The sequence below is a fragment of the Telopea speciosissima genome, chromosome 4 (assembly GCF_018873765.1).
Source record: "Telopea speciosissima isolate NSW1024214 ecotype Mountain lineage chromosome 4, Tspe_v1, whole genome shotgun sequence".
NCBI lineage: Eukaryota > Viridiplantae > Streptophyta > Magnoliopsida > Proteales > Proteaceae > Telopea > Telopea speciosissima.
This window is the reverse complement of record NC_057919.1, coordinates 70,442,518-70,468,650: the sequence shown is the minus strand read 5'-3', so window position 1 is coordinate 70,468,650 and position 26,133 is coordinate 70,442,518. Positions and strand designations below refer to the sequence as shown.

The window sequence follows — 26,133 nt, the reverse complement described above, 5'->3', positions numbered from 1 at the left end:
AAAAATTAAAAGCAAGATTTCAGTACCACAAGCAAATGCTCCGTGCCTCGCAATATGGAGCCATAGTCCATAACTAAAAGGATAAGAGGAATAAGAAGAGTATTCTGGATAAACAAATGAAGATTTATTAAATCAGGCCACCATTAAAAACACTTATTCAACTATTATAAACATACTGCGAACTTTAACTTTCCACTTATCAGGAAGAATTGCCCATTCAGGGGTTCCACATTAAAATTGTGCATTTGTGAGCCATAAGCAATACCAGGTTTCATGCAGATAAAATTTAAACCAAATTGTGGCGCTGATGTACCTGTTGTGTTTTAAGGAAGAAACGGGTTGTGGGAAGGATATGATTCTTTTTGCCTTTGATAAGCCCTGCAATGTTAGCATGACATATATAAGCATTTATTTCCCCGAGTATAAGACTTTGAAGGATGAAGGGAAACAAAACAATAATTAAATTGGGATGAGACTGTAATCACCTAGCAGCATTTAAACCCCCGAGTGTAACTGTTCCCAGAATAAGAAAAAGAAATGGAGCCTTAACCAAAGCACTATTGCTCCTTGCCCCATGCACCCTTGGAGCACCCGTTCTCACAACTCGTGTACGTGTAGCTAGTCAAGAATTATTGTGGTTGGGAAACTTAGGCACACAAATTTATCCGTATATATAGATATATATAGCAAAGAAAGTTACCTGATGTTGAACCTTGCTGCACTGAACCTGTAATGGCCATGAGATGAAATACTCAGCAACCACTCAGATATCTATCCCATCATTTCAAAATTATTATTTCCCTTCATTGGAGTATACACAATATATACTCCAAGAAGGATTTTGGCATTCTCATTATGGTTTGCAGCTCAGTAGTTGGACTGACTCCTACAGCCTGGAGGTAATTACTAGACAACCGTATGTGACTTGAGAAATACTGAAGTAAATGGAAATGAGAAAATCACGTCAAAATTGTAATAATGCCCAAATAAAAATTAGTATCTAATCAATATCTTAAACAGAAAGAATAGAAATAAAAGAAAATTCTGTTTATGAGCATGCACAAATGCCTAATATATCAGAAAACAATAAACAGAACCCCTATCATGTTGAAGGTCACATAAACAATTACAGAGATCAGTATCAATTATGCCTTGTGGGGGGGGGGGGGGGGAGAGGGCACAGCATTTTAAGGATCTAGAAATATTAAAAGTGGACTATAATAGATTAATCTGAACATCCCCCTAACCAAAAGTGGCACAAACCAAAATCACTGGAAGCTTGCTCTCAATCTACTGAATCATGTAGCACAGAGGCATGGGGTAGATACTCAAAATTCTGGCTGTTCACACTCTGGGAATCAACATTGTTTACCTAGCAAAAGAAACATACAGGATATAAACAAACCAAATCAAGAACTCAAGAGATTGGACTTAATGATTACCTCTGAATTGATAAATTACACAACAAATTACATCATCAGAATTTCTTTGGGTAACTTCAAAGCATTGCCTTATCACTATTCAATTATTGTAAGCATTCTTCAAATTAACTACTTCATCCGTACTAGACGAGCAACATAAATCAATTATTCACTCAAATCATCATCAAGAAAATCAAGATCATCATTATCATCATCATCAGTAGCAGCAACTATATTTGCAGGGTGAACCTCCAAAGGTTCAACTAATTCCACCAATGCCCCCATCTCCAAAGTTCCCTTTCTTGTCTCATCATTTGCATCTTCATTCTCAATCAACTCATTTTCATCTGCCTCTGCTTGCTCCATCTCATTATAGAGAATCTCCTGTAACCAAAACGGGCTTTAGTTGTTTTTGTCATAAGTGAATGAGAACCTAGAGAGATGCTCAATAGAGAAAGAACACTTTGAAGAAATTAAATTTGCTCATAAAAGAACCTCGTCTTCTTGCAGCGCTTGTTTCTCTGTCTCTACAATCCAGTCATCTAGTAGGCTTTCTATCAGGACATTGTCAAGGGAGATACCATCATCAGGCTTTCTTCTCAATTGGCGCTCCCTAAGACGCAAGTTGTAATGGACATAAATAAGGTCATTCAATCTTTTCTGAGCCAGGCGATTGCGCCTCTTGCAATGGATCTGATCATAAATACTCCAATTATGCTCACACCCAAAAGAAGAGCATGTTTGACTTAATATGCGAATAGCTATTCGTTGTAGTTCCAAGCAATTTATCCCGTGTTGTTGCCACCAAGAAGCTAGAAAATAATCAACAATGCCAATTTATTACAAAAAGAAGCCAAATGCCAAAAAGAAAAGGAAGACACATGAACACACACACACACACACCTGCACATCTTTACATATGTTCACGCACTTATTTATTGAAGGCTCATAGGTGAAACAAGTAAAACAGACATACACAATCTAAAGATAATCTGCATAAACTAATATTATCACCTGGATCAATCTCTGCCCTTGTACTTATGGCCAACTCAGTTCCAAAATCAGCTTTTGCGGAAACAAAATCAGAAATCTGAAACAACAGTCAATATTAAAAAATAACGAAGGAAAAAAAAAGGTGAATAGTAGGTAATTTATACAAAGAATTATTATTACCTGCATGGATGCAGAAATCCTCCTGTTGCTGTCCGGCTCTAGTCGAACGATGCATTCATTTAGTCCACGAATTACCTCAGGATGCTACAGTTAAATAGGAGAGTAAAAAAATTATGCAGATTTCAAATAGAACAAATAATAAGCGTAATATTTGCAAGCAACAATTCATCATATTCATTCCTCATACCGCTAAAAAATCAGGACGGTAGCGGTACGATGGATTGAGGAAGTAGGCTGCCACATATAGAGGATGATAAAACAATGAGTTCCAATGGTTATCTATGACAGTCCAGAATGGTCCATATTTTCGTACATCATCCCCATGAATAGCCTTCACTGCTAGCTTAGATCTATACATGTCATTATAAATGGATGGCATGGACAGACCTTCATCACCATCCACCTTTTGAAGTACTTGAACAATTGGCTCCACAGATTTTCTGACAAATTGCATCTTCTTCCAAAATGTAGAATTTAACACAATTTTCTCAACTTCCATTCCCTCATCCAATTTGGCGAACCGGGATGAAAGCCATTTGATTGATTGGAACATCCTTTTAAGATATATCCTATTGTCCAACAAGCTCTGTAAAGTAGCAAAACTCGTAGCAAACCTTGTAACCGCAGGCCGGAGAAGATCCCGGCCTTCTGTAAATTCTTTTTTCATAAGATTTAATAACCAAGCTCGGTTGTAAATGAATTTCGTAATTTTTTTGCCTTTGTCCATGCACTCACCTACCCACTTTATCTTCACAAAATCTTCAAGCATTCGATCAATACAATAGGCAGCACATGGTGTCCAGAACAAATTCCTCCTCTTCTCCTCCAGCATCTTCCCAGCAGCCTTGTAACTGGCAGTGTTCTCAGTAATTACCTAAAATAGAAGTTAGTGGAAAATGGTTAAGGATTATAATTTGAAAAAAGTTGACAAGTAAAAATGAACTAAGAGCGGTACCTGCACCACATTTTCCTCACCAATCTCTTCCACCACTTTGTCCAACAACTTAAAAAGGCTGGATGCATCTTCCACTATATCTGTTGCATCTATGGAAGAAACAAAGTACACACCACGTGGACATGAAACCAAAAAATTGATCAACGCCCTTCCCTGTACATCTTTCCAACTATCTGCCATAATAGTACAACCAGTAATTGACCATGATGCTTTAAATTCCACAAGATATTCTTTGATTGGTGTAATCTCATCCTGAAGAAATCGACCTGAAATCAATCGGCTAGAAGGGCCTTTAAATCCTTCACCATATTGACCAACCAACTCCAGCATCTTATGGAAGTATGGGGAGCTTGCTGCATTCAAAGGAATTGCTGCATGATAAAAGAACTTGCAGATTGCAGATATCACTTCCTTACGAGTTCTTTTATCTGACACTGTCTTCGCCTTCACCTGCTTGTAGGATGGCAGGGTTTGACTTTTTGGTGACTTTAAAATGACAGGATCGAACCTTGATCTCTTTATACGCAGGTTGGTACCACTGGTACCATCACCAGGGGACCTACCCAGGTGTCTTTTCCTCGTATCTTTGCCCAAACTTTTATCACCAATCACTAGCTTCTCCTTACTTCTGTCATGTAGAAGATCCTGCTCCAGCTCTTCCTCTTCATCTTCATTATCTGAGTGCATGTAGAAAGCTGAAATCTCTTTAGCTCCAGATCGGCGCTGTCTCCTGCCAGTTCGGTGCCATTTCATGTTCTCCTTCATTTTAAGATATACTTCCTCTGGAGCGTTTTTACAATATGCAACTTCCCCTGGAATCCTGGCAAGATGTTGTTTAAAACGGTTTATACCTCCACTAACTATTTTTTCACAATAATTGCATTTTACCTTCTTTTTCCTCTCATCTTGAGCAACACCGTGTTCCCAACCCGGGTCAACATATCCTAATGACCGAAGGGGAGCCAAACTGATTACCAAATTTTTATCACCCATCACTTGTTTACCTTTGCTTTTATAACTAACAGGCTCTTCCTCCTCTTCATAATCATCGTTTGAATGAAAATCCAAAGATGCCTGTTCTTCATCTTCAGATTGCCTTTGTTTCTTGATACACCGACTTCCCTCCAAAGCTTCTCTCATTTTCAAGCATACTTCCTCTGGAGCCTTCTTGCAATATGTAACTTCCCCAGAAATTCTAGCTAAATGTTGCTTTAATCTGTATATTCCACCACTAACAACTTTCCCACAGTAATTGCATTTGACTTTCTTTTTCCTCTCATCTTGAGCAGTGCCATGCTCCCATCCAGGGTCAATGAATCCTGTGGAGCGCAGTGGGGCCATCTCTTCAACCATTCAGCAAGTTGCACACTATCAACTTTTACCCTTCTCTGGTTTAACTGCATAGATTGAGAAGCAGTCAGTTAGAGGGGCTACAAAAAGAAAGACATGCAGAGCATAAAGATACTTCTAATAGATTTAAAGCATTCCATGTCATCACATTATTATGAATTTGGCACCAAGAGCACCAGCATAACACATTTTCTTACCCGCAGCAATAAGGTTTGTAGAAAAGGAGAATTAAAAGAAGGCAGCAGTCCTTTGACTTCCATAACTGTTAAGTTGATCAGATCCATTGGCAGTTCATAATAGTGTTCAGAAATCAAGAATAGAAAAACAATGAGAAGATGGTACTATCTATTTCAGCATATGTAAGTTGTGTTGGTCCCTAATGCAGTTAAATCACCTAAATAGGGGCATTTTATTGGAAATAAGCTTTGGGTTCGGTTATGTAGGTGTTGGGCCTTTGATCCAATGAGTTTTCATTGTAATGACCACCTTAATGGGCCTATAATATGGGTAGAAGCTAGTTAAGCGCCTTTATTTCTTTATTTTAATTGTTACTAAGTGTTTTAGTTAGATTGGATTAGGATTCAATAAGTCCAATCCTGTTTTGAGTCGGATTCCTTCATTATTTTAGTTTCCTTGTCAGTTTAAAAAAAAGAGCATCCCAGTGCACGAGGCTCCCACTACTGTAGGGTCTGGGAGGGGCAAATGTACGCAGTCTCATCCCCTACTTCTGCTTCGCAGGAGAGGCTGTTTCCAAGTTTGGAACCTGCAACCAACAGGTTGCAATAGTGCAACTTAACCGTTGCGACAAGGCTCGCCTACTAGTTTCCTATCAGTTTATTTTACCTTTTTAATTAAAGATTAAGTTAGGCCTTTCCTTTTTAGTGTTTAAGTATGTTTTTGGGGACTTCTATATAAGTTTTTAAGGGGATCCAGCCTTGTACATTCTTGATTCTGGGGTTTGCTTATTCCAATAGTTTATGATCATTGAACAGAATCTGAATCACTGATAAGGTTGACTTTGACCCTATTGTTGACTTAAATTATGTTTTGGATTTTTTTTTGAGATCCTGTAAAACAAGGTGGATAATCTGAACCTAGGGTTCATGCAACCTAACCCCATCAGTCCCCCCCCCCAAAAAAAAAAAAATTTCCCCTTCTTCAAGGCACTGTTTGTTTCAGCAGCAAATCCCAGTACAGAAAACGTTCTCGTCATAATACACCTTTCCCCACAAAATTTAAATAAAAAACTGTGACAGAGAAGGGTGTAGGGAAAGGCATGGAAACCCAAGTTCCACCAATACAAGACCGAAGATGCTAACTGATTGAACAAAATCCCACCAAGTGAACCTAGTTGAAACCAACATGTCTTTAGACACATTGAATAAAAGGCTGTTATATAATATTTCATAATGCACATGCCATCAACATAACCTAGATAAATTGAAAATGCACTTCTTGAGCACTAGTAACTGATGCACACAGATTAAATGGAAGGGGGAAATTCATGAATAGCTGTAATATAGCATCTTTACAGCCTAAAACATTGAAAAATTAAGAAGCAACATGTTGATAAAGTAAGTTTTAGTATAGATGAGAATGCTGGAATTAACCGTAAACATTAAGGGGTACATTTAATCAAATGTCAGGACATGAGAAACAGAGAACTTATAGTTAGAAATGAGCTAGGATTGATTCAAGATAAGAAGTAAGAGGGTAAAGGCTGAGAAGAGACGAAGAGAGAAGGGAAAGAGAAGAGAAATGAATACAACCATATGGGAGAGAGAATCGATTTCTCTCCCTATATTCTTCATTAATCAACTGCTGGAATTACAAACAGCTCCCTAGGGAGGTAAAAGGAAAAAGAAGAAACAAGAGACAAAATACAACTTAAGGCACAATACAATAACCAGTTACAAAAATACCCCTAAAACATAAACTCTAACACTCCCCCCTCAAGCTGGAGAATAAATGTCATACATTCCCAGCTTGCATAGAAGAGTACAGAATTGATGAGAAATGAGTCCTTTGGTGAAGATGTCTGCCAATTGATCACCGATCTTCACAAAGGGAGTACAAATGTACCCAGAGTCAATCTTTTCTTTGATGAAGTGTCTGTCAGCTTCAATGTGCTTTGTTCTGTCATGTTGCATAGGGTTGTGTGTTATACTAATGGCAGCCTTGTTATTACAATAGAGTCTCATAGGTGCTTCAGTATCAAATCCCAACTCTTGGACCAGCCGTCTCAACCATAGGAGTTCACATACTCCATGAGCCATAGCTCTAAATTCTGTCTCTGCACTTGACCGAGCCACAACTGGTTGCTTTTTACTCCTCCATGTGACCATATTACCACCCACAAAAGTACAATAGCCAAATGTAGATCACCTGTCAGAAACTGAACCAGCCCAATCAGCATCAGTGTAGCCTTCAATCCTAAAATGGTTGTACTTGTCATATAGGAGACCTTTTCCTGGAGAGGACTTCAAATATTTGACAATCCGATAAACAACAACCAGGTGCCCACTCTTGGGGGCATGCATAAACTGACTCATCACCCCAACTACATAGGTGACATCTGGGTGAGTCAAAGAGAGATAAATCAACTTCCCTACAAGCCTCTGGTATTTCCCAGCATCAACAAGGGAAGGTCCACAATCTTCTCCTAACTTATGATTCTAATCAATAGGAGAGTTTGCAGGTTTGCAACCTAACATACCTGTCTCTTTCAACAAGTCTAGGACGAACTTCCTTTGACATATATTTATTCCCTTTTTAGACCTTGACACTTCAATCCCCAAGAAGTACTTTAAGAGACCCAAATCTTTAATCTCAAACTGTTGAGCCAAGTAGGTCTTTAGCCTAGCTATCTCAGCCCTGTCATCTCCAATCACTACAATATTATTAACATAGACAATAAGGGTTGTGATGGTACCATTACCTCGCCGGGTAAATAAAGTGTGGTCAACTTGGCTCTGGGAATAACCATTCTTCAAAATGGCTTGTCTAAACCTCTCAAACCAAGCCTTCGAGGGCTGCTTGAGACAATATAGTGCCTTCTTGAGCAAGCACACTTTCCCTTCAACTGAGGGACAATTGAAGCCAGGTAAAGTTTGCATGTACACTTCCTCTTCTAGATCACCATGGAGGAAAGCATTCTTCACATCCACCTGATACAATGGCCAATCTTTATTAGCCGCCAAAGATAAAAGAACTCTTATTGAGTTGTGCTTCGCTACAGGAGCAAATATCTCCTGATAATCAATCTCATACACCTGATTGTAGCTTTTAGCCACCAACCGGGCCTTGTATCTCTCAACTGTACCATCTGATTGGTACTTGACTTTATAGACCCATCTACATCCAACTGGAACCCTCCTCCCCCTGGGAAGATCCACCAATTTCCAAGTACAATTATTCTCAAGGGCTTCCTCCGACATGGCTCCCTTCCACTTTGGGTCAGACATGGCCTCAGTGACATTTTTGGGAATGGAAATAGAAGAGAGAACGACAGTGAAGGCAAGACCTGTAGGGGAGAGAGCATCATAGGAAACAAACTGAGCTACAGAATTAGTGCAAACTCTCTTTCCTTTTCTAACAACAATAGGAAGGTTTAAATCAAAAGGAAGAGAAAGGAATGTTACCTGATTGAGGAGGATGTATCTCTGGATGTGGATCCAAAGAGGGCTCTTGGCAAGTCTTCTTTCCTTTACTCTTCAAGCATTCATCTTTTGTGTACGTAATGTGGTAATCCTTCTCATTACCAGAACCACTTTCGACAATAATTCTTTAGGTTTCCCAATATCAGAAATGGGGAAGTAGGTAAAAGTGGAAGGAAAGGGATAGAAACAACCTCTTTATTTCAGGAGGAATATCCAAAGAAAATGCATTTGAGTGCCTTGGGGTCAAGCTTAGTCCGAGCACATTTATTGACATGGACATAGCAGACACATCCAAACACCTTGGGAGGAAGAGAGAAAACAGAAATCTGAGGAGACAAGTCTAAAGGGGATTTGGAGCCAAGAAGTTTAGTGGACATGCGACTGACTAAAAAGGCAGCGGTAAGAAGGGCTTCAGACCAAAAGGTCTTAGGAACATGCATGCCAAATAGGAGACTCCTAGTAACTTGCAACAAATGGCGATTTTTCCTTTCACCCACCCCATTCTGTTGAGGGGTGTCAACACAAGCAACTTGATGGATAATGCCATGATCAGTAAAAAACTGTTGGAGCCCCCCATACATATACTCCCCCCCCCTTTATCAGAACGAACAATTTGAATGCGAGTACAAAACTAGGTATGAATGAGCTGATAAAAATTTTTAAAGGCATCATAAACATCATTTTTTTGTTTCATCAAAAAAGTCCAATTGACCAGGATAGTCATCAACAAAGGAAACAAAATAACGATAACCAAACAAAGAAGTAGTGGGAAAAGGGCCCCAAACATCAGGGTGCACAATATGGAAAGGAACATTGGACCTATTACCATGATAAGGATACGAAGAACGACAATGTTTGGCAAATAAACAGGGTTCACACTGAAACACATGGGAAGAAGGAATGGAAGAAAACAAGTGGCGCAATTTTGTCCTCATAACACCAAAAGAAGGGTGGCCCAAACGTTGATGCCACAACATCAGAGTCAACAGTATTGTTGCCATCACGCCCACATGCGTAGGATTGAGCAGTAGGTAGAGGCGATGTTCCTTGATCAAGAAGGTAGAGTCCCTTTTCCTCACGTCCTCTGCCAATTACCCTCTTTGTCATCAAATCCTGAAAAACACAATAAGATAGAAAAGAAGTAACAGAACAATTCAAGGATTTGGTTAGGTGGCTCACAGATAAGAGGTTAGTATGAAAGTGAGGAACATGAAGAACAAAGTCAAGGGAGATAGAAGAAGTGATACGAACACTACCTTTACCAGAAATAGAGGAAAGGGAACCATCATCAACTCTAACCTTTTCCTCACCAGAACAGATAGAGTAGGAGTCATAACATTGAGATATGCCAGTCATATGGCCAGTGGCTCCAGAGCCAATGACCCATATAGAGGTAGTGGAAGGGCCAGATGTAGTGGCCTGTAAAGTGGAAGCTGAAGAATCTAGCACTGCAGGTGTAGAAGGTGGGCTATCCAGATATGTGAAAACCCTGCGAAATGCTGCAATATCATCCTGAGTGAGGGATGTGGTGTCTATCTGTAGTCCATATGGAGATCCCATAGGTGCAACCTCAGTCATCACGGAGCATGCTTTGATGCCCCCTCTCCTGCTGCCGTGCATACCAGGGGGACAGCTATAAAGTATCCAACATCTCTCTCTCATGTGCCTAGACTTCCCACAATGGTCACAACAGAACCTATCTCTGTCATTTCCTTGGGGTGGACCTTGGCCTCTTCCTCCAAGAGTTGACATAATGTAGGAATACTCAGAAAAAAGAAAATAATACTCAAATCCAATGGAGAGTACACACTCTACCCAAACAGAGACAGCTCTCCAAACAATCGCTGTCGATTCACTTCTCCAAAGAACACACTTACAAGATAGGAGTAATACCCAAATTCAAATGGGGAAGTATATTCTCAACCCAAAAAGAACACAGTCCAACAGCCAAACAAGGTGAACAGCTCAAAGAAATTCAACACCCCAACTAGTAGACATGGTACCAAAAGTACCCAACAAATCAAAATGGTGTCTTGCACAAATAAGGAGTAAACTCTACCCAAACACAAGCAAGATACCCCACAAACAAAGGGCAATACACTGCCCCAAGTAGTCACAGCAGTAAAAAGGAGGATAAATCCTTAAGAAACATTAAATCAAACACCTCATATGCAGCCCAACTGCAGTCACAGCAGCCATACACCACATAACAGTCCAAAAAACTTCAAAGAACCTCAGTTCATAACCATCCAACATCCAACAAGTGTAACAACATGCAGACCTTCCAATCTCAACAACCAATGCATTGGTTTCCAAAAAAAAAAAAAAATCAAATATGGAGCAGAAACAGGGCTGGCGGTACCTTTGGAGCAACAAAGAGATGAACTATGCTCCTCAAACTGCTTCTCTCTTCAATCGAGTGCTGGAGGGTTTGAAAGAAGACCCCTGGGCGATTCTAATGGTGCTGGTCCCACTCCAAATGGTGATGGGATGAGGGAGAGACAAGCTGGACAAGGCAGGGCTGGCAGTAACAGTAGCAGAATTCTGTGCAGCAACAAAAAAGAGCACCACTCTCTAACCTTCTCCCTTCAAGAACCAAGCCCTTGGGGCTGTAAAAACACACCTCTAGGCGACTCAAATGGGCCTAGCTTCAAGACAACAGCCTGCCAAGAGGCAGAATCAAAACTGAGACAAGAATGGCTGGCAAAAATTCTAGGTTCATCTCCAAGTGCTTCAATGCAGTTTTCCAGCCAAGAGACCTCCTCCATTCATCATTGCTTTAACCACAATAGATCATTCTATGTGAAGTTCTTTACATAGTATGATCTCAGTGGAACCCCTTTACATTTCTAGGGTTCCAAAGAGAGTTGAGAGTCAAGGAGAGCTAGGTCGACTCTCAAAACCTGCTCTCATACCAAGTTAGAAATGAGCTACGATTGATTCAAGATAAGAAGTAAGAGGGTAAAGGCTGAGAAGAGAAGAAGAGAAATGAATACAACCGTATGGGGGAGAGAATCGATTTCTCTTCCCTATATTCTTCATTAATCAACTACTGGAATTACAAACAGCTCCCTAGGGAGGTAAACGGAAAAAGATGAAACAAGAGACAAAATACAACTTAAGGCACAATATAATAACCAGTTACAGAAATACCCCTAAAACATAAACTCTAACACTTATGGCACCAGCAAAAAGGAGTTCTTGGTTCCTGTTGAAGTCAGTAAGAGGGTAGGAAGGCTAAAACCGAAAATGGTTGAGGAGACAAGAAGAGATTTAGAAACTCAAAATTCAAAAGAATGTATGAAATTATGGAATAAGCACCATGTAATCAGCTCTAAATAGTTGGGATACAGTTCAGGTGATACAGAAAATACCGAAATCTCCACTTTCATCCTTTGCACTAGCTAACGTTACAGGTCTTCAATAGAAAAATGACTATTAAAATGTAAATACAGGTAAGCAAAAGCAGCTCCAAGAAAACTACCAAAACAAACAAAAGAAAAATAAAACTTAGGTGGTTTCGGTACATATACCCGTTCTCATTTTACAGGCAACGACCAAAAGCAGCAGAACTCCAACATACAAGAACCTATAATTTCTCCCACTACATATCTTAAACTTATTCTATTATTAGTTAAACACCAAAATAATAAAAGGTTGGGGGGGGGGGGGGGGGAGGAATTTCAACCACACAACATACACTGTGTGTTCAATCTGCTGAAGATCCTTCATGAATCCAGAGCCTTCCACTATATTCCCCCTCCAATGTCCAAAAGCTCCTGCGGGCCTACGGTTTCTTCCTCAAAAATTAAAGTGAAGTCCTTGAGCAAAACTAATCAGTTTCTTATGCATAGTACATCAGTGTAAATGCACATGAAGAATCAAAACTTCAGATTTAATGATATCAACTGTTTTTACTAGTTCAATTACAATAAATCAAATAACTCATCAATTCATGAAAGTATAGCAACGTATTTACAGAAATGTGCTGCGGCGACAGATTGTTAATGGAAAGTTGGAAACATTATATCATTTTGGCTGTGTCCAATGAACTCAAAATTGTTTAGTTTACACTCGTAGTCAACCACAGAGCTTGCAAACCATAATTTTTTTTTTCTTCTTCGTTTTTGAGCTTTCATAGAACAGAAAAAGGTGACATTTACCAGTCCGCAGGCATGAATATGCTTCAGAAATCTGCATGAAGCGGACATAGTGGTTAAACTAGGGAATTCATAACTTTCAATGGAAAATCATACCAAGGGCATGCACAATTGAAGGAATTTTCAAGGTTCAATTTCACAATTTACTAGATAGGAGTGGACAGTAAAGTTTGATGTGATTCTTCTTTTCAAATTGAGAAATGGCATTGATCTTATTATTGTCCAGGAGTATTCATGTACCAAAGGTTCTTCAAGCAAAGAAATATGTGGTAAGTGGCTAACTAAAGCAGCAGTTTGAAGGATAGCCGAAGAGCATCAATGGCAATGACTCCAAAATGCATGTTCTCGTTTCGAAATACAAAGACCTGCAGCATGAATTACATCGCGTGTATTTATTCCAAGTAGCAGTTCACATTTTGAAAAGTTTATCACACCAAATAACATGCAATGGATAATGAAGAATGAAATCTGATGGGGCTCCTAGGGATAAATGATGAACAGAGAAGAAATATAAGCTCTGCTTGCATGTTCTTGGAGGCCCACAGTTTTCTTTTAAAGTGTTTGCAAGTGGGGGGCACACGTGGGATCCATGTAGGATAGTTTTGCAGCCAGTGGTAGAAGGGTTAGAGAGGGGATTAATATGCTATAACAGAATTTTATCTGGGTCAGTAGATTAGGTTTTACTTTTAAAATTTTTGGTCATAGTAACTTCATGATGCAAACAATAGTTATAACTCCCAAAAATGATACAGCACACAATTTACCCAATGGCCTAGAGATGCAACCCTTTCTTAATATTTAAGCATGTAAGCATTGTGCCCAAACACAAAATAATCAACAACAAAAAAACAATCCAAGTTTCCTCCCTGTTGGAGGGGTGAGGGAGCTCAGTCTGTAGTGCAATGGTTGATATACTGTGCACAACCACCACAAAAGCATGGGCTTTAAGTCCCAGCTTACTTCCAAATGGCTTACCAGTTTAAATTTAGACTCTGCATGAGATTTTTCATGTGCTGGAAAACGATCAGGATGAGTTTCCCATGCTCTCCTTTTGTATGCCGCTTTAACCTGCAGTTTTCATATTATAAGTGTCTACGTAAGTTTACTAGTCTTAGTGAGTTGTAAGGATAGCTTTACCTGGAAAGATTATTTCAATTTTGCAACTACTATCACTGGAAAACGGCAACCTTATGACTTTCGTGAACAGTAACTAATTTTATTCGTTAGGGTACAAAAATATATAAATTATTTGGCTCAAAAAGATAGAATAGAGCAGGCCCCTGACAATCAATATTTTACAAACAAGTAATCTGTTATAATTGATAGTACTTTGAAGATCCGAGTTGATTCCACAGTTCATAATTCTAATATCTACCAACTTTTTTAGTAAATTTTTACTTAGGGAGAGGGATCAACATGCTGCCTGCTTATATTAGAATCTTACTTGTCAAGCCAATAACGGGCAGCGAAGCAATATATTTAATGAGGAGAGAGAAAGAGGTACACATATTTAATGAAGGGAGAAACGAGACAGACTGTGAGAGGGAACTACACACTGACAGCATGTACTTTCTTTTACTTTCTATGTATTATTAGTCTTGAGAAGAAATATATGTATGTATAGCTTATCTATAAACTGTTGGAATAAGGCTGACTTGAGTAGAGTTTGAGTATAGCACTCCTTCCAAAGATTACAATTTTTCTAGTTAACCATTTTAAATGTCATGGCCGAGTCTGAGTTAACCACAAAGTCCGTAAAGCCCAGGTCCAAGCAAGATTCAAGATCTGATTTTTATTCAAGTTCATGTTCAAAGATTCAATTTTTATTCAAGTTTCATCCTCAAACAAGGTGCTGCCAAGAGTAATCTGCTACTACATTAAGTTTGAGATATCCCCATCCCCATCCTTCTTCTTCTAACCCTCTACAACCCCAACCCTAGTTTTCCTTGTTATTTTCAGTTTTCCCATACCCTAAATTCCCTACAGCCCAAACCAACCGGCAGTACAGTCTACTAATCTAATCGATTATCCCTCATCCCCTCTTAAGAAAACCATTCAAGTTTGGTTAACTTCTAGAAGTCCAGGCAAACCCTAGAAATCCATCTTTTCCTCTTTTTCAAAACCCGAAACCCTAACTTGCTACCCATTCAAGTTTACACACTTCCGCCCACCAAAACATCTCAGGACCTTCACTGATAGACTCCCCTACACCTGCCTAGCATAACCAACACCTCAAACCCTAACCCTAATTTTGACCTAATTGGAATACCATGTCCTGGATTACTGGCTCCTAGTTCGTCTCCTACCAATCCAGGACTACATTAAGTGGTATGAGAGCTATGGATGAACATGGCCAGCCTATTCCATCTGTCTCCACTGACCCTATGACAAAAGTTCTTGACATGATGCAGCAGTTACAGACTGAACACAGGTCTATCAATGATACGATGCAAGTTATTGAGCAACGACAGGTTACTCCTGCTAGAGACAGCAATCTGTCCATGGAAGAGGACAGATATCAGTTGCAATCCCAAGTCCACCGACCTCACCGAAGAGACAGGGACAGGTATAGGGATGACAGGGACAGATATAGAGAAGACAAAAATAGAGAAGACAGATATAGAGAGGACAGGTATAGAACAGGTATAGAGACGACAGAGAAGATAGAGATCGACAGCACCACCAGATAAAACTAAAACACTTGGTGTGGCAGATGTGTTCAATGTTAAGGACTGCTTTGAGAAAGCTCTCAAGGCAGAAGAGCTATTGGCACCACCAAATAAACGGTTTGGTCCTCTTACTGTCGACAACACCAAAAATTTTCCAGCATCCAAACCTTTTACTACTGGCTCTTCTACTGTTGGACCTTCACGTCCTGCAACTCCTCCTGTCCTCCACAAGTTGACAACAAGGGTAAAGCCCTTATGGCTAGTACTGACAAAGTCTAATGCTTCCACTGCCAAGACAATGGGCACTATGCAAAGGACTGCCCTCATCGTAGAAAGCCTATTGTTGTTGCTGAAAAGGAAGATCAAGCTGAAGATGAAGGTTTGCATCCTTATCCCATGGATGCTGGAGACTATGAAGCTGGTTATTATGACAACATGCTTGATGAGGAAGACACCTATCCGGTTCATGTGGTTACTAAAGAGGTGGTTGAGAGCACTCCGCAGGAAATCATTGGCCATCAAGATGCTGTTCTTGAAGAGGTACAATTTGCGCCTCAAGTCTTGGATGAAAAGGTTACCACTTTTGAAGACTCTATGAACACGACATACACAATTGATATTGAATCAGAGGTCGAGCACATAGATTTTGTTATGCCACTATGGTTCGTTGAAGAGAAAGCTCCACGCCTTGAATACTCCATCCCTAAAGTCTACAAGCAACCAAAATTCTGCTTGGGAATGGTCAACGCTGCTACTCACATGTTGTTTCCCCCTCATCACTACAAAATTCAAGGACGAATTTTTCAAGCTGGGGAGAGCTGATGCAGGTTTATCACCAAATTCGGCTGCTTTCCTTAGAAATAAATCTAGGGTTGGGTTATAGACATGTTGGGCCTTTGATCCCATAGGTTTTCTATCTAATAGGCCACTTTTATGGGCCGAAAGTTGGGGTACATAAGTTGCATACGGGATTAGCCCTATACTTAGTTTATTTTCATGTTTTAGTGTTTTAAATTGAATCGATTGAACCACTATCCAATTTAAGTGATTTTAGGATATTCTTTTAGAATAGAATCTTTTTAACTTAAGTCATATTTTAGGGTCCACACCTCTACCTGAAGTTTAGAGGGATTGTTTTGTATTTAGACTCAGCCTAGGATTTCTTATTCCTAGGCTGCATAGGAATTTAGGCCTTTGGCCATTATAAATAAAGGCAAACCATGGGGCGCCTCTTTACCTCACAGTTTTATGAAATCTGCTCTTGTAAGCTACTACAACCTTTCTTCTATTGAAGATCTGCTTTGTGTGTGTGATCAAAGCTGGTGGGATTGGTGTATGATCCAATCGACACCTTGTGGTATGAAGCCCGGGTGGTTCGTTGGTTGAATTAGTGTTTGATCCAATCGACACTCTGCGGTGTGAAGCTCGAATGGTTCCTCTCAAGTTATACTTTCAAGTTCAAGTTCAAGATCTGATTTTTTATTCAAGTTGAAGTTCAAGATCAGATTTTTATTCAAGTTCAAGTTCAAAGATTCAATTTTTATTCAAGTTTCATCCTCAGAAAAGCTGCTGCCAAGAGTAATCTGCTACTACAGTAAGTTTGAGGTATCCCCATCCTCCTCCTTCTAACCCTCTACAACCCCAACCCTAATTTTCCTCTTTGTTAATTTCAGTTTTCCTATATCCTAAATTCCCTACGGCCCAAACCAACCGACATAACAGTCTACTAATCTAACCAATTATCCTCCATACCCTCCTAAGAAAACTATTCAAGTTTGCTTAACTTTGTCCAGTCAAACCCTAGAAATCCATCTTTTCCCCTTTTCCAAAACCCAAAACCCCAAACCCTAACCCTCACTTGCCGCCCATTCAAGTTTACACACTTCCACCCATCAAAACATCTCAGGACCTTCACTGATAGACTCCCCTACACCTGCCTAGCATAACCAACACCTCAAACCCTAACCCTAATTTTGACCTAAAACCATATTTTGACCTAATTGGAATACCAGTTCATATCAGATCCTGGTCTACTGGCTCCTAGTTGGTCTCCTACCAATCTAGGACTAAATTACCTAGACTCTGTGACAACTATAGTTTTGATCATTTAGTAACACTAATAACAAATGGAGTTGCCCAATACAAATGTAACAATATATGAAGCTTTAAAAATGTATTTGCAAAAGAGAAAAAAGTTTTATAGTTATTACTTACAATAAGTAGATTATTTCCCACCATAACCATATTATAAGAGGGACAATTCCCCCCCCTCCCAAGAGAAGAGGGCCGACTATAGTTGATAACCAACTTGTCATTTTTTTTTACTTTTGCAAGAACAACTGCTCAAAAAAAGGGCGTACCCAATGCAGGAGGCTCCCGCCACTGCAAGGTCTGGGGAGGGTCATAATGTATGCAGTCTTACCTCTGTTTTCGCTAAGAGGCTGGTTCCAGACTTGAACCCATGACCACTTGGTCACACTGGAGCAACCTTTACCGTTGCACCAAGGTCCGCCTCTATGACGCTCAAAGAACCACCAAAATATCCCTTTACAAATGGTCATCCCATCAACAAGAGCTAGAAACTTGATTAGAAAAGCTGAATAGTAGCATCCAAAATAGGATAAGAAAATTCACTTATATGGTGATGTAGGTCGTAGATAGGAAAAGAAGAAGGGCCAACCGCCAGCCCATCTTTAGGTCCACTATCGTGGGCCAGGTTTAAGTCCATTACTACAGAATTCATGCCTTGCGTGGGTGATTATTAAAAGATCTTATTATTTGTTTCCATTTACTACAGGATAGTAGTAGTTGCTATTTAGTGTAATGTCTCTAGAAGTTAGCTCTCACTCTAAGATTAGTTTCTATTTTAATCTTGTACAATTTTGTAGGGATATTTCATCTCCATGCTGAGAAGCTCTGAGAGAGTCGTTTGAGGTGGTATGGTCATGTTCAACGGCGGCCCAGGGACGCCCTAGTAAAGAAGAGTGATACGATCCTGATTGAAGGAGCCAAAAGAGCGAGGGACAGGCCTAAAATGACCATAGGAGAAGTTGTGAGGAAGGACATGCATAGTCTAGGTCTTGTACCAAGTATGACCTCGGATAAAGCCTATTGGAGGCAAGGATCCATGTAGCAGCCTCCATTTAGCTGAGATTCTCCTGACTTGCTGGGCTGAGCCGCTTTCCTTTTACTTGCATCTTTCATCTTTATTTTTTTTCTTTTATATTTATTTTCCATCTTTCATTTGTCATTTTCCACTTTTCATTTCTTGTTTTTTGTCATTTGTCAGTTTCTCCTACTTTGTTTTGTTTGGATCCATGTAGCCAACCCCATTAAGTTGGGATAAGGCTGAGTTTGTTCTTGTTGATTCCATCTCCATGCAAGGGGGAACCCTTGTTGCTGTTTTTAATAAAAAGGGGCGCTACCACATTCCAAGATTTTGAAGTTAAAATTTTTTTTTTTGACTTAAACCTTGTCTGCTGTGAGAGACAGTGAGGGGGGGGGGTGAGAGGCCTCATCGGTTGGTGAGACACTAACCAAGGCAATAGGTGAGAGGCCTTAGTCATATCCATCGTTTTCCCTTCTATTTTCTCCTCCCCCCCCCCCCCCGGTGGTTTCTATAATCTTATTTTCTGGTTCTGAAATCTTCATACCTGCGCTACCAGTATTGTGGTGTTTTCTTGACCTTATTTTGTTGCTGTTACAAGGTTATTGATAGTATAAACTGCTGGACACATGTTCTTGCATTTGAAGATTTCTACCACAGATTGCGTGTGTGGGTTCTCTGTTTTAAGACACTGGACTGTGACAATGAAGGTGCTGTTATGGCTCATCAAGTCATCCAACCATGGTGAACTTTTGTAGCCTTCCATTGACTATATTGAGGGATTGATCTGACCAACGGTTGGGCTACTTGTGGTGGTGGTCACTAATTCTGAGGTAATGTTGCTCTTTCTGTTCTTGTTGATAATTAACATGAACAGGTACTGCTATACATTATTCTGGCCATCGATTGGTGGTGAGTTTTGAAGCATTATATGTTGGTTTATCTCTGCGGTTGGAGGAGTACTTCTGATACTAATTCTGTTGTTAGTTACTATTTACATGTGGGTCTTTGGTTATGCATTGTGGCCATTGGATTAGGATGGATTTATGTATAACGTTCCATTCTTATGAGTAGTTGATATGATGCTAATTTGGAGTTGAATTGTTGTGTTGATGCGTTGAAATTGTTTAGTTTCTGATTCTGAACTCTTAGTTACGATTTCAATAGATAATATCTCCAAACCCAACCATTGGATTGGAGCCATACTTTGAGAGGTTGAAGGACTTGAGGAGACCAAGTTACCCTATTAATTTGGGGCTGATCATACTTGTTTGGGAGATACCACAAGTTTACTTTGCTGGTTGTGTCTAAATGCGATTCTGCCCGTGGGAGGATTCTGAAACCTGCTAAGATGTTAGCTTAAATCCATCACATGGTGATAACTAGATTTGACAATGTTACATATCAATAAAAATCAGCAAACTCGTCTTCTAGTATACTCTATACCTATAGGATACAGAGGTCCGGTGATGACATTTGTTGATGGTTTGGTTTCAATCCAAGTCATGGAAAGAAACTCATCTGTCATTATTGATTAAACAAGCTACCTGTTAGATGATTCTTAGAAACTTTCACATCTCTTGGGAGAACCTTCAGTATTAGCATCTAAATTGGAGACCATGATCAGTCCATACTCCAGCAGATTCACAATATTCTTTGAGAATACCCCAGCAGTAAGGATCTTGGGAAACCTTCACATCTCTTGGGAGAAGCTTCAGTATTAGCATCTAAATTGGAGACCATGATCAGTCCATACTCCAGCAGATTCACAATATTCTTTGAGAATACCCCAGCAGCAGCAAGGATCTTGGATTTTCATGGCCAGGTCTGGGGATCGAATCCCACCCCAACCACTCTTTCTCCAAAAAAATCTAGGTAGACATTGCCTTGTGATTATTTCTCTTTATATATATAAAGGCCGTACCTAATGCACAAGGCTCCCGCATTTAGCAGGGTCTGGGAAGGGTCAAATGAACGCAGCCTTACCCCTGTTGCCAGAGAGGCTGTTTCCAGGACTTGAACCCGTGACCAAGCGTTCAGCAAGTGAGCACTTGATCAACGCGCCAAGCACGACATTTGAGAAAAGGTCGTACCCAGTGCACAAGGCTCCCGCGTTTAGTAGGGCCGGGGAGGGTCTAATGTACGCAGCCTTACCCCTGTTTCCAGAGAGGCTGTTTCCAGGACTTGAACCCGTGACCAAGCGAGCACTTGACCAACGCGCCAAGCACGACCCTCCAGATTAGCAGCTTTTTCCTTTGCCAGATTTAACAGTAGGATCGGACCTCTTTAGTACATTATTATGTTTTCAATATAACTATATGCCACTACAATCAAAAAATCATTTACAAATGTGTCATGTTGGACATTACCAAAGTGCATCCTACAGTATTCCTACATCACAAAATCTCTATAGGCATGAAGCAGATTTGATAGCGGACCTCATGTACATGGAAGTGTCCTCCAGAAAGTTAGCAACCTACCAAACAATATAAGAACCGAATTGAAGGGGAACCAACAACTTCTCATGCTCTTCCTTTAAAATACAGAACTATACCTGTTCAATAGGCTAGTTAAAATTCAAAGCCAACCATGGACAGTATGAAGGAGATACTGATGCAGATAAATAAGCAAAAATGGGCTTATTTTGGAGGAAATAAAATAAGTAAGATTAGCCTTCGGTTTGGGCTTCCCCCAGCCTCGTTTCGCCTCAAAATCAGCAGGCTTCCAATGTAATTTTCAGCATTGGGCCTTAGTGTGATAGGGTTTGTGGCAGTGTTCATACTTGACAGGCTCTTTGGAGGCAGCATTACCACCATCTGTGATGGTAAGAGTAGCAGGGCTAGAAGCAGCCTGTAAAGCAGAGCGATCAACAGTATGGGAATGCAACATAGCAGCCCGACGAGTCTCCTCTGTATGAACCAAAGAAAAGGACTGCTCTAGTGCAGGAAAGGGAGACCAGCCAAGAACTTGCACTTGAATAGGATCAAATTCAACATTCAGGCCTGCCAAGAAGTCATACACACGTATTTTGTCGACGTGTTTGTGATAGGCAGCAATATCAGCAGCAGTAGAAGGCTGAAAATCAGAGTAATGGTCCAATTGATGCCATATACTTTTGAGGGCAGCATAGTACTGAGATACGAACAGCTCCTTCTGAGTGGTACCATGAACTTTCTTGCAAATCTCATACACCTGAGCATCATTCCCAACCTGCACATAATTCTCCTTGGCAGCACTCCAGATCTGATGAGCTGTCTCAAGGAGTAAGTAGTTGCTAGAGAGATCCGGCTGCATATAGTGGAGCAAATAGGACATAACCATTGCATCATGACACATCCACTTTTCTTGTTGAAGGTCAGGCTCTGCTGGCATGGTGTTAGTTCCAAGAATATGGCCAGTAAGCCCTCGGCCAGCAATGGTCAGATAGGTAGACCGAGACCACATGAGGTAGTTAGTGCCATCGAGCTTAATAGGAGCAGCAATGGGAAGAAAATCTGTCTGTGGCTGTCCCTCACTCCCAGAAGTTGCAGAAGAAGTGTCGGAGCCTGTCATACTTGCAGCCAACTAAACACTTGCAGAAGTAATGAAAGATGCAGCCAACCAAGAAGAACAAATCTGGAATCGATAGGAAACTCCAGAGGCTGAAAACGATCCAAATAAGCAAGGAAACCTGATGGGGCCAAAAAACTCGGAACCTGAGGCTGAAAGCAAGGTCGAGTGGCCTCCTTGAAGGTAGTGAACTGTTCTGAAAAATAGCAGCAGCAGCAAGCAGCCAGAAATCGATATATGTCAGGGCTTTTTAGAAAACCTGAAAGGGAAAATCGATTGTTAGGGGTCTTCAAAGAAAGGCTGTAGATGAAGCTGCAACAAAGGGAAGATCAACCCAGAAAAGTAGTAGAAGCTGAATCTTCAAAAACTTGGAGAACTCCAATATCGCAAGGAAGAGGGCAGCATCTATCGGGTGGAAGTAGGGTTTATGACATCGAAAAAAGGAGGTAGGTTTGAGGGCAGCAATTAGATCATAAGATCACCTCATTAGTGCTGCCCTTAGGTGAAGGAGAAGAACTAAGAAGAAAAGGAGGGAAGAGATCGAAGGAAAGAGAAAGAAGGGAAAAACGATGGAAGGGAGGTGGGTTTTTGGAAACTTAGATCAGAGTAGGTTTTAGCTCTGATAGCATGTTAGCAAAACAGAAAAACAGGAATGGCTTGAATGATCTATGTGATCACTAAGCCCCTTTATTTATATCTTTCAATGAGGGAGCCAAAATTACAAGTAAGTCCCTACATAGCCGACTATACTAGCTATGGGGAAAAAATAGAAAATACCCTTATCAGGTTACATAACTCAACAGGGAGGAATATTCGAAAGTTGGGGTTAAAAGAGAGGGAGGGAGTTATCATGGGTGAGAAGGTGGGTCGTTCTCGACCTGGGGAGTGGGATAACAATGGTGGACTGTGTTTGACTTCAACAAGGAACTTCCATCTCCAGAAATCTGGTACCGCAGAGGGTAGGAATCGAAGCTACGATGATGGTCTTCGAAACCTAAAGGGTAGGACTCTCTCTCTCCCTCCCTCCCTCCCCCCCCCCCTTACGGGACCCGAAGGAAGGGGCAGGAGGGTGGAGCGGAAGGGGTTGGGGTTGATCTGTGTTGCAGAAATAGAGTTCCAACAAACTCCTCATTGATCAGCAAAATCGCTAATAGGGGAAAGGAATACAAGATAGAAAAGAAAATAAGAGGAATAATGGAGAAGGAGAGTGAAGATATATGGAATCACAGGAAGTAGGGGTAACGTACCTTGAAGAAGGAAAAGAGGAAAATTTGGCTCTGATACCAAATTGGTGGAGGGCAGATTAGAGAAGAGGGAAAATCTGAGAAGGAGTCTCAGAGTGAGAAGAGGGAAAATCTGAGATGGAGCCCATAGTCGCAGGGGAGGGAGAGAATCACGAACCACACACTCACATGAGCAACCCAATATCACTTAGCATTTTCAAATTGGTCTTCCAACATTGGTTGCATGCAATTATATAAAGAAAAACAAACAAGACTCCTAACTAGACTCCAAGACTGAAACTGCAATCTAACTCCATCTCCTATTCCTATGTATCTAACATGAATAAAAGACATAAAGACTAACTAAACTACTTCCAACCCTTATTAGACCAACGGGCTGGAGCAGTTTTGTCTGGGTTTGGGTTTCCAAAGCTGGTCATGCTAGTCTAACCAGGCAAGTGTTACTGCATCACCAACGTAAGCTATTGGCTGGAGGAGTTTAAGGCTTAGTTTGAGTTCTGTTTTGAGTCTTTTATGTAAGTTTGTAGGGAACTACAGCCTAGCACGCGAATTTGATGAATGAAAGATGGATTTTTGCCTTTGGTTCTGTGGTGATTCAAAATGCTCCTTGCTGTGGTGATTCAGTAGGAACCCTAGTGGCGATTCCAATTTCCATGAACCCTTGATGGTGATTCCAAGGTTGGGGTACAGGTTGTGATTCCTGATAATATTTTCTATTTTTTTTCCTGTTTTGGCTTCAGTTCAGATTTAAGCCCCCAAAATCTAATTGATTTCTAGATCTGATTTCTGTTTTCAAGCATCTGGTTTCAATTACTTTCCCGAATCTCTAATTACTATCTTCATTGAATTCTGGTTTGAAATCTTAGAACCTGCCCATCGAATCTGCTATTTCTCTGGGTTTTCAATTTTCAACCTACAGTAGGATATTTCAGTATCTTCAAATACAACCTCAGATTTCTGTCAAACTGTGATGAGTTATTACTTACCTAACACACCAATCGACCTGGAGATTTGGCTTATACAATCTATTTTAACTACATTGATAAGTTTTATCCTAAATCTGGTTTTGACTTTTTTCCTATGATCCTGTAGCAAGCTGATCTCCAAGTCTCCAACTGGCCTTATTTGGCATGGTGCTAGCACTGCACTCTAGATACTAACTTTCGGTAGGAGTGTAGGACCAAGTAATGACATTCACAAAGTGAACGCAACCAATACAGCAATGACAAATGTCCAGGCTCCTCCAACTTACAATATCATAGAGGAAATATGTTTCTTTTATCATCCTCCCCATTCATTTAGCTATTTTACCTCAACCAGTTCATTCTGATCCAAATAAAGAAGTTTCACACAAGATGCCACACCTCCAAAAGAAAAAAAATTAAAGCAAAAATGATGAACACACATGAATAGGGTCATGAAAAGATTTGGTAAAAAGGGAGAGAGCAGCCCACCATTAAAGCAGACAATCTTGGTTCCCTTCTTCAGTTTCACTAGGAGCCTAAAACAAATTTCTACCAAGCCCACTAAAGACCCAAGCTAAAGAGACTTTGTCACCAAACAAGATCTTTACCACTGTTTCTGGAAATGGTGGACAATTAGCTATAGCAGCGGGTGCTGTAGTGAAACTGATTGCAAAAGAGGGTAAATTGGCAACATTAAAATTAGCTTTTGGGCAGAACCTTAGTTCCAAGTTTCCAACCAAACCTTTCAGGCCTCTATAGAAACCCTATTTAAGCAACTGAAGGCAAGGACAAAACTATACTTCTTACTTTTAGTTTTTGTTAAAGCTCAGTACTTGGAATCAATTCGTGCACATTATTTATATACGATAGCGTCATACTGGTGTCACATGGGAAAATGCAAGTTAGGGTGTACATGTTTAGACAATAGCAACCTGAGGTTCATTACATATAATTTATTTAATGCTATATATACTTAATGCCAAGAAATCTATGCGCAGGTGAATCATACTGTCTTACCCAAAAAAAAAAAAAAAAGTGAATCATAAGACTATGTACCACATGGCTAGCTCTATGATAAATATCCGGAAATCTTCTAACAACAAACTATAAATTTAAAATAATAAATATCATAAAAAGTACTGTGGCACCAAATGCATCATATACCATTCCTGTTATCCCTTCATATACAGAAAACAAAATCTTTTTCTTCTTTCACACAATCTGAGTTCATAGGGACCACTGTGGTAGCCACAGCTCTCAAGTCTCAACCACACCCAAAAACACGTTCTGGCCAATTGAATTCCAAATTCCATTCAGAAATTAGAAACTCGAAAGTACCACTTCAAATTAAATCACCCTCTGCTCCAATTAGCGGAGAAACCCTAAACCCTAAAAGCCTAAATGAACAACTACTGCGCACAAGAAATCCCAGCTATAACAGAACAAACTCAACAACAACAGAACCCTATCGGCAACCTCTAGCCACGGAATCACGAAAATACTCTGAGTCGGTATTGAATTGCAATAATATTTCATTTTCTTATTATAATTTTTCCCTTCCCCAAATTCATCACCAGAGATTGACGAAGCTAGACGAAGAAAAATAGCATGAAAAACAATAATTGAATCTAATCTGAAGATGTTAAGAGTGAATTTGAGTATATAGCAAGTTAACCAACCGTACCTGCAATGGTGTCGGGTGAGAATTCGGTGGAAAACCTAGCACCTCCCTCGCCTCATCGCCCTGCATCTCCTCTGGATTTTCTTCGGGTCTTCCTCCCGCATTTCGAGCATCTTTTTATAATAAATTACATAATTATGGAGTTTTCTTACAGTGAGAGAAGTGCGTAGCGTACTAACATGGCCCCAAGCGCTTCATCGT

The 26,133-nt window shown here is 40.2% G+C and overlaps 1 protein-coding gene across 7 annotated transcripts; it reads right to left on the bottom strand.

The window, feature by feature from the left end:
* LOC122657953 (dnaJ homolog subfamily B member 8) lies at positions 1–26,133 on the bottom strand. 7 transcript variants are annotated; one of them, XR_006332392.1, is made up of 8 exons: positions 12,259–12,677; positions 3,550–4,946; positions 2,782–3,468; positions 2,595–2,678; positions 2,433–2,511; positions 1,917–2,230; positions 1,443–1,805; positions 1,198–1,372 (listed from the first exon to the last, which is right to left on the bottom strand). XR_006332392.1 is itself a non-coding variant. In XM_043852763.1 (7 exons), exons 1-6 carry the CDS (start codon positions 25,999–26,001, stop codon positions 324–326), a joined length of 405 nt encoding a protein of 134 aa, XP_043708698.1. In that variant the 5' UTR covers positions 26,002–26,121; the 3' UTR covers positions 1–104; positions 314–323. The 7 variants fall into 7 exon arrangements, 5 of the variants coding, with proteins under 5 accessions (XP_043708698.1, XP_043708697.1, XP_043708695.1 ...); XR_006332393.1 differs by having other exon boundaries at positions 1,474–1,805; XM_043852763.1 differs by lacking the exons at positions 1,198–1,372; positions 1,443–1,805; positions 1,917–2,230; ... (3 more) ...; positions 3,550–4,946; positions 12,259–12,677 and adding exons at positions 1–104; positions 314–378; positions 486–618; ... (2 more) ...; positions 13,694–13,786; positions 25,936–26,121.

Excerpts from the sequence above, each read along its gene's own strand:
- LOC122657953 (XM_043852762.1), bottom strand. The coding sequence starts at position 4,902 with ATGGTTGAAGAGATGGCCCCACTGCGCTCCACAGGATTCATTGACCCT. Across the intron at positions 2,679-2,781 it reads ACCGTCCTGATTTTTTAGCG|CATCCTGAGGTAATTCGTGG; the intron begins GTATGAGGAATG and ends ATTTAACTGTAG. Across the intron at positions 2,512-2,594 it reads GGATTTCTGCATCCATGCAG|ATTTCTGATTTTGTTTCCGC; the intron begins GTAATAATAATT and ends CTGTTGTTTCAG.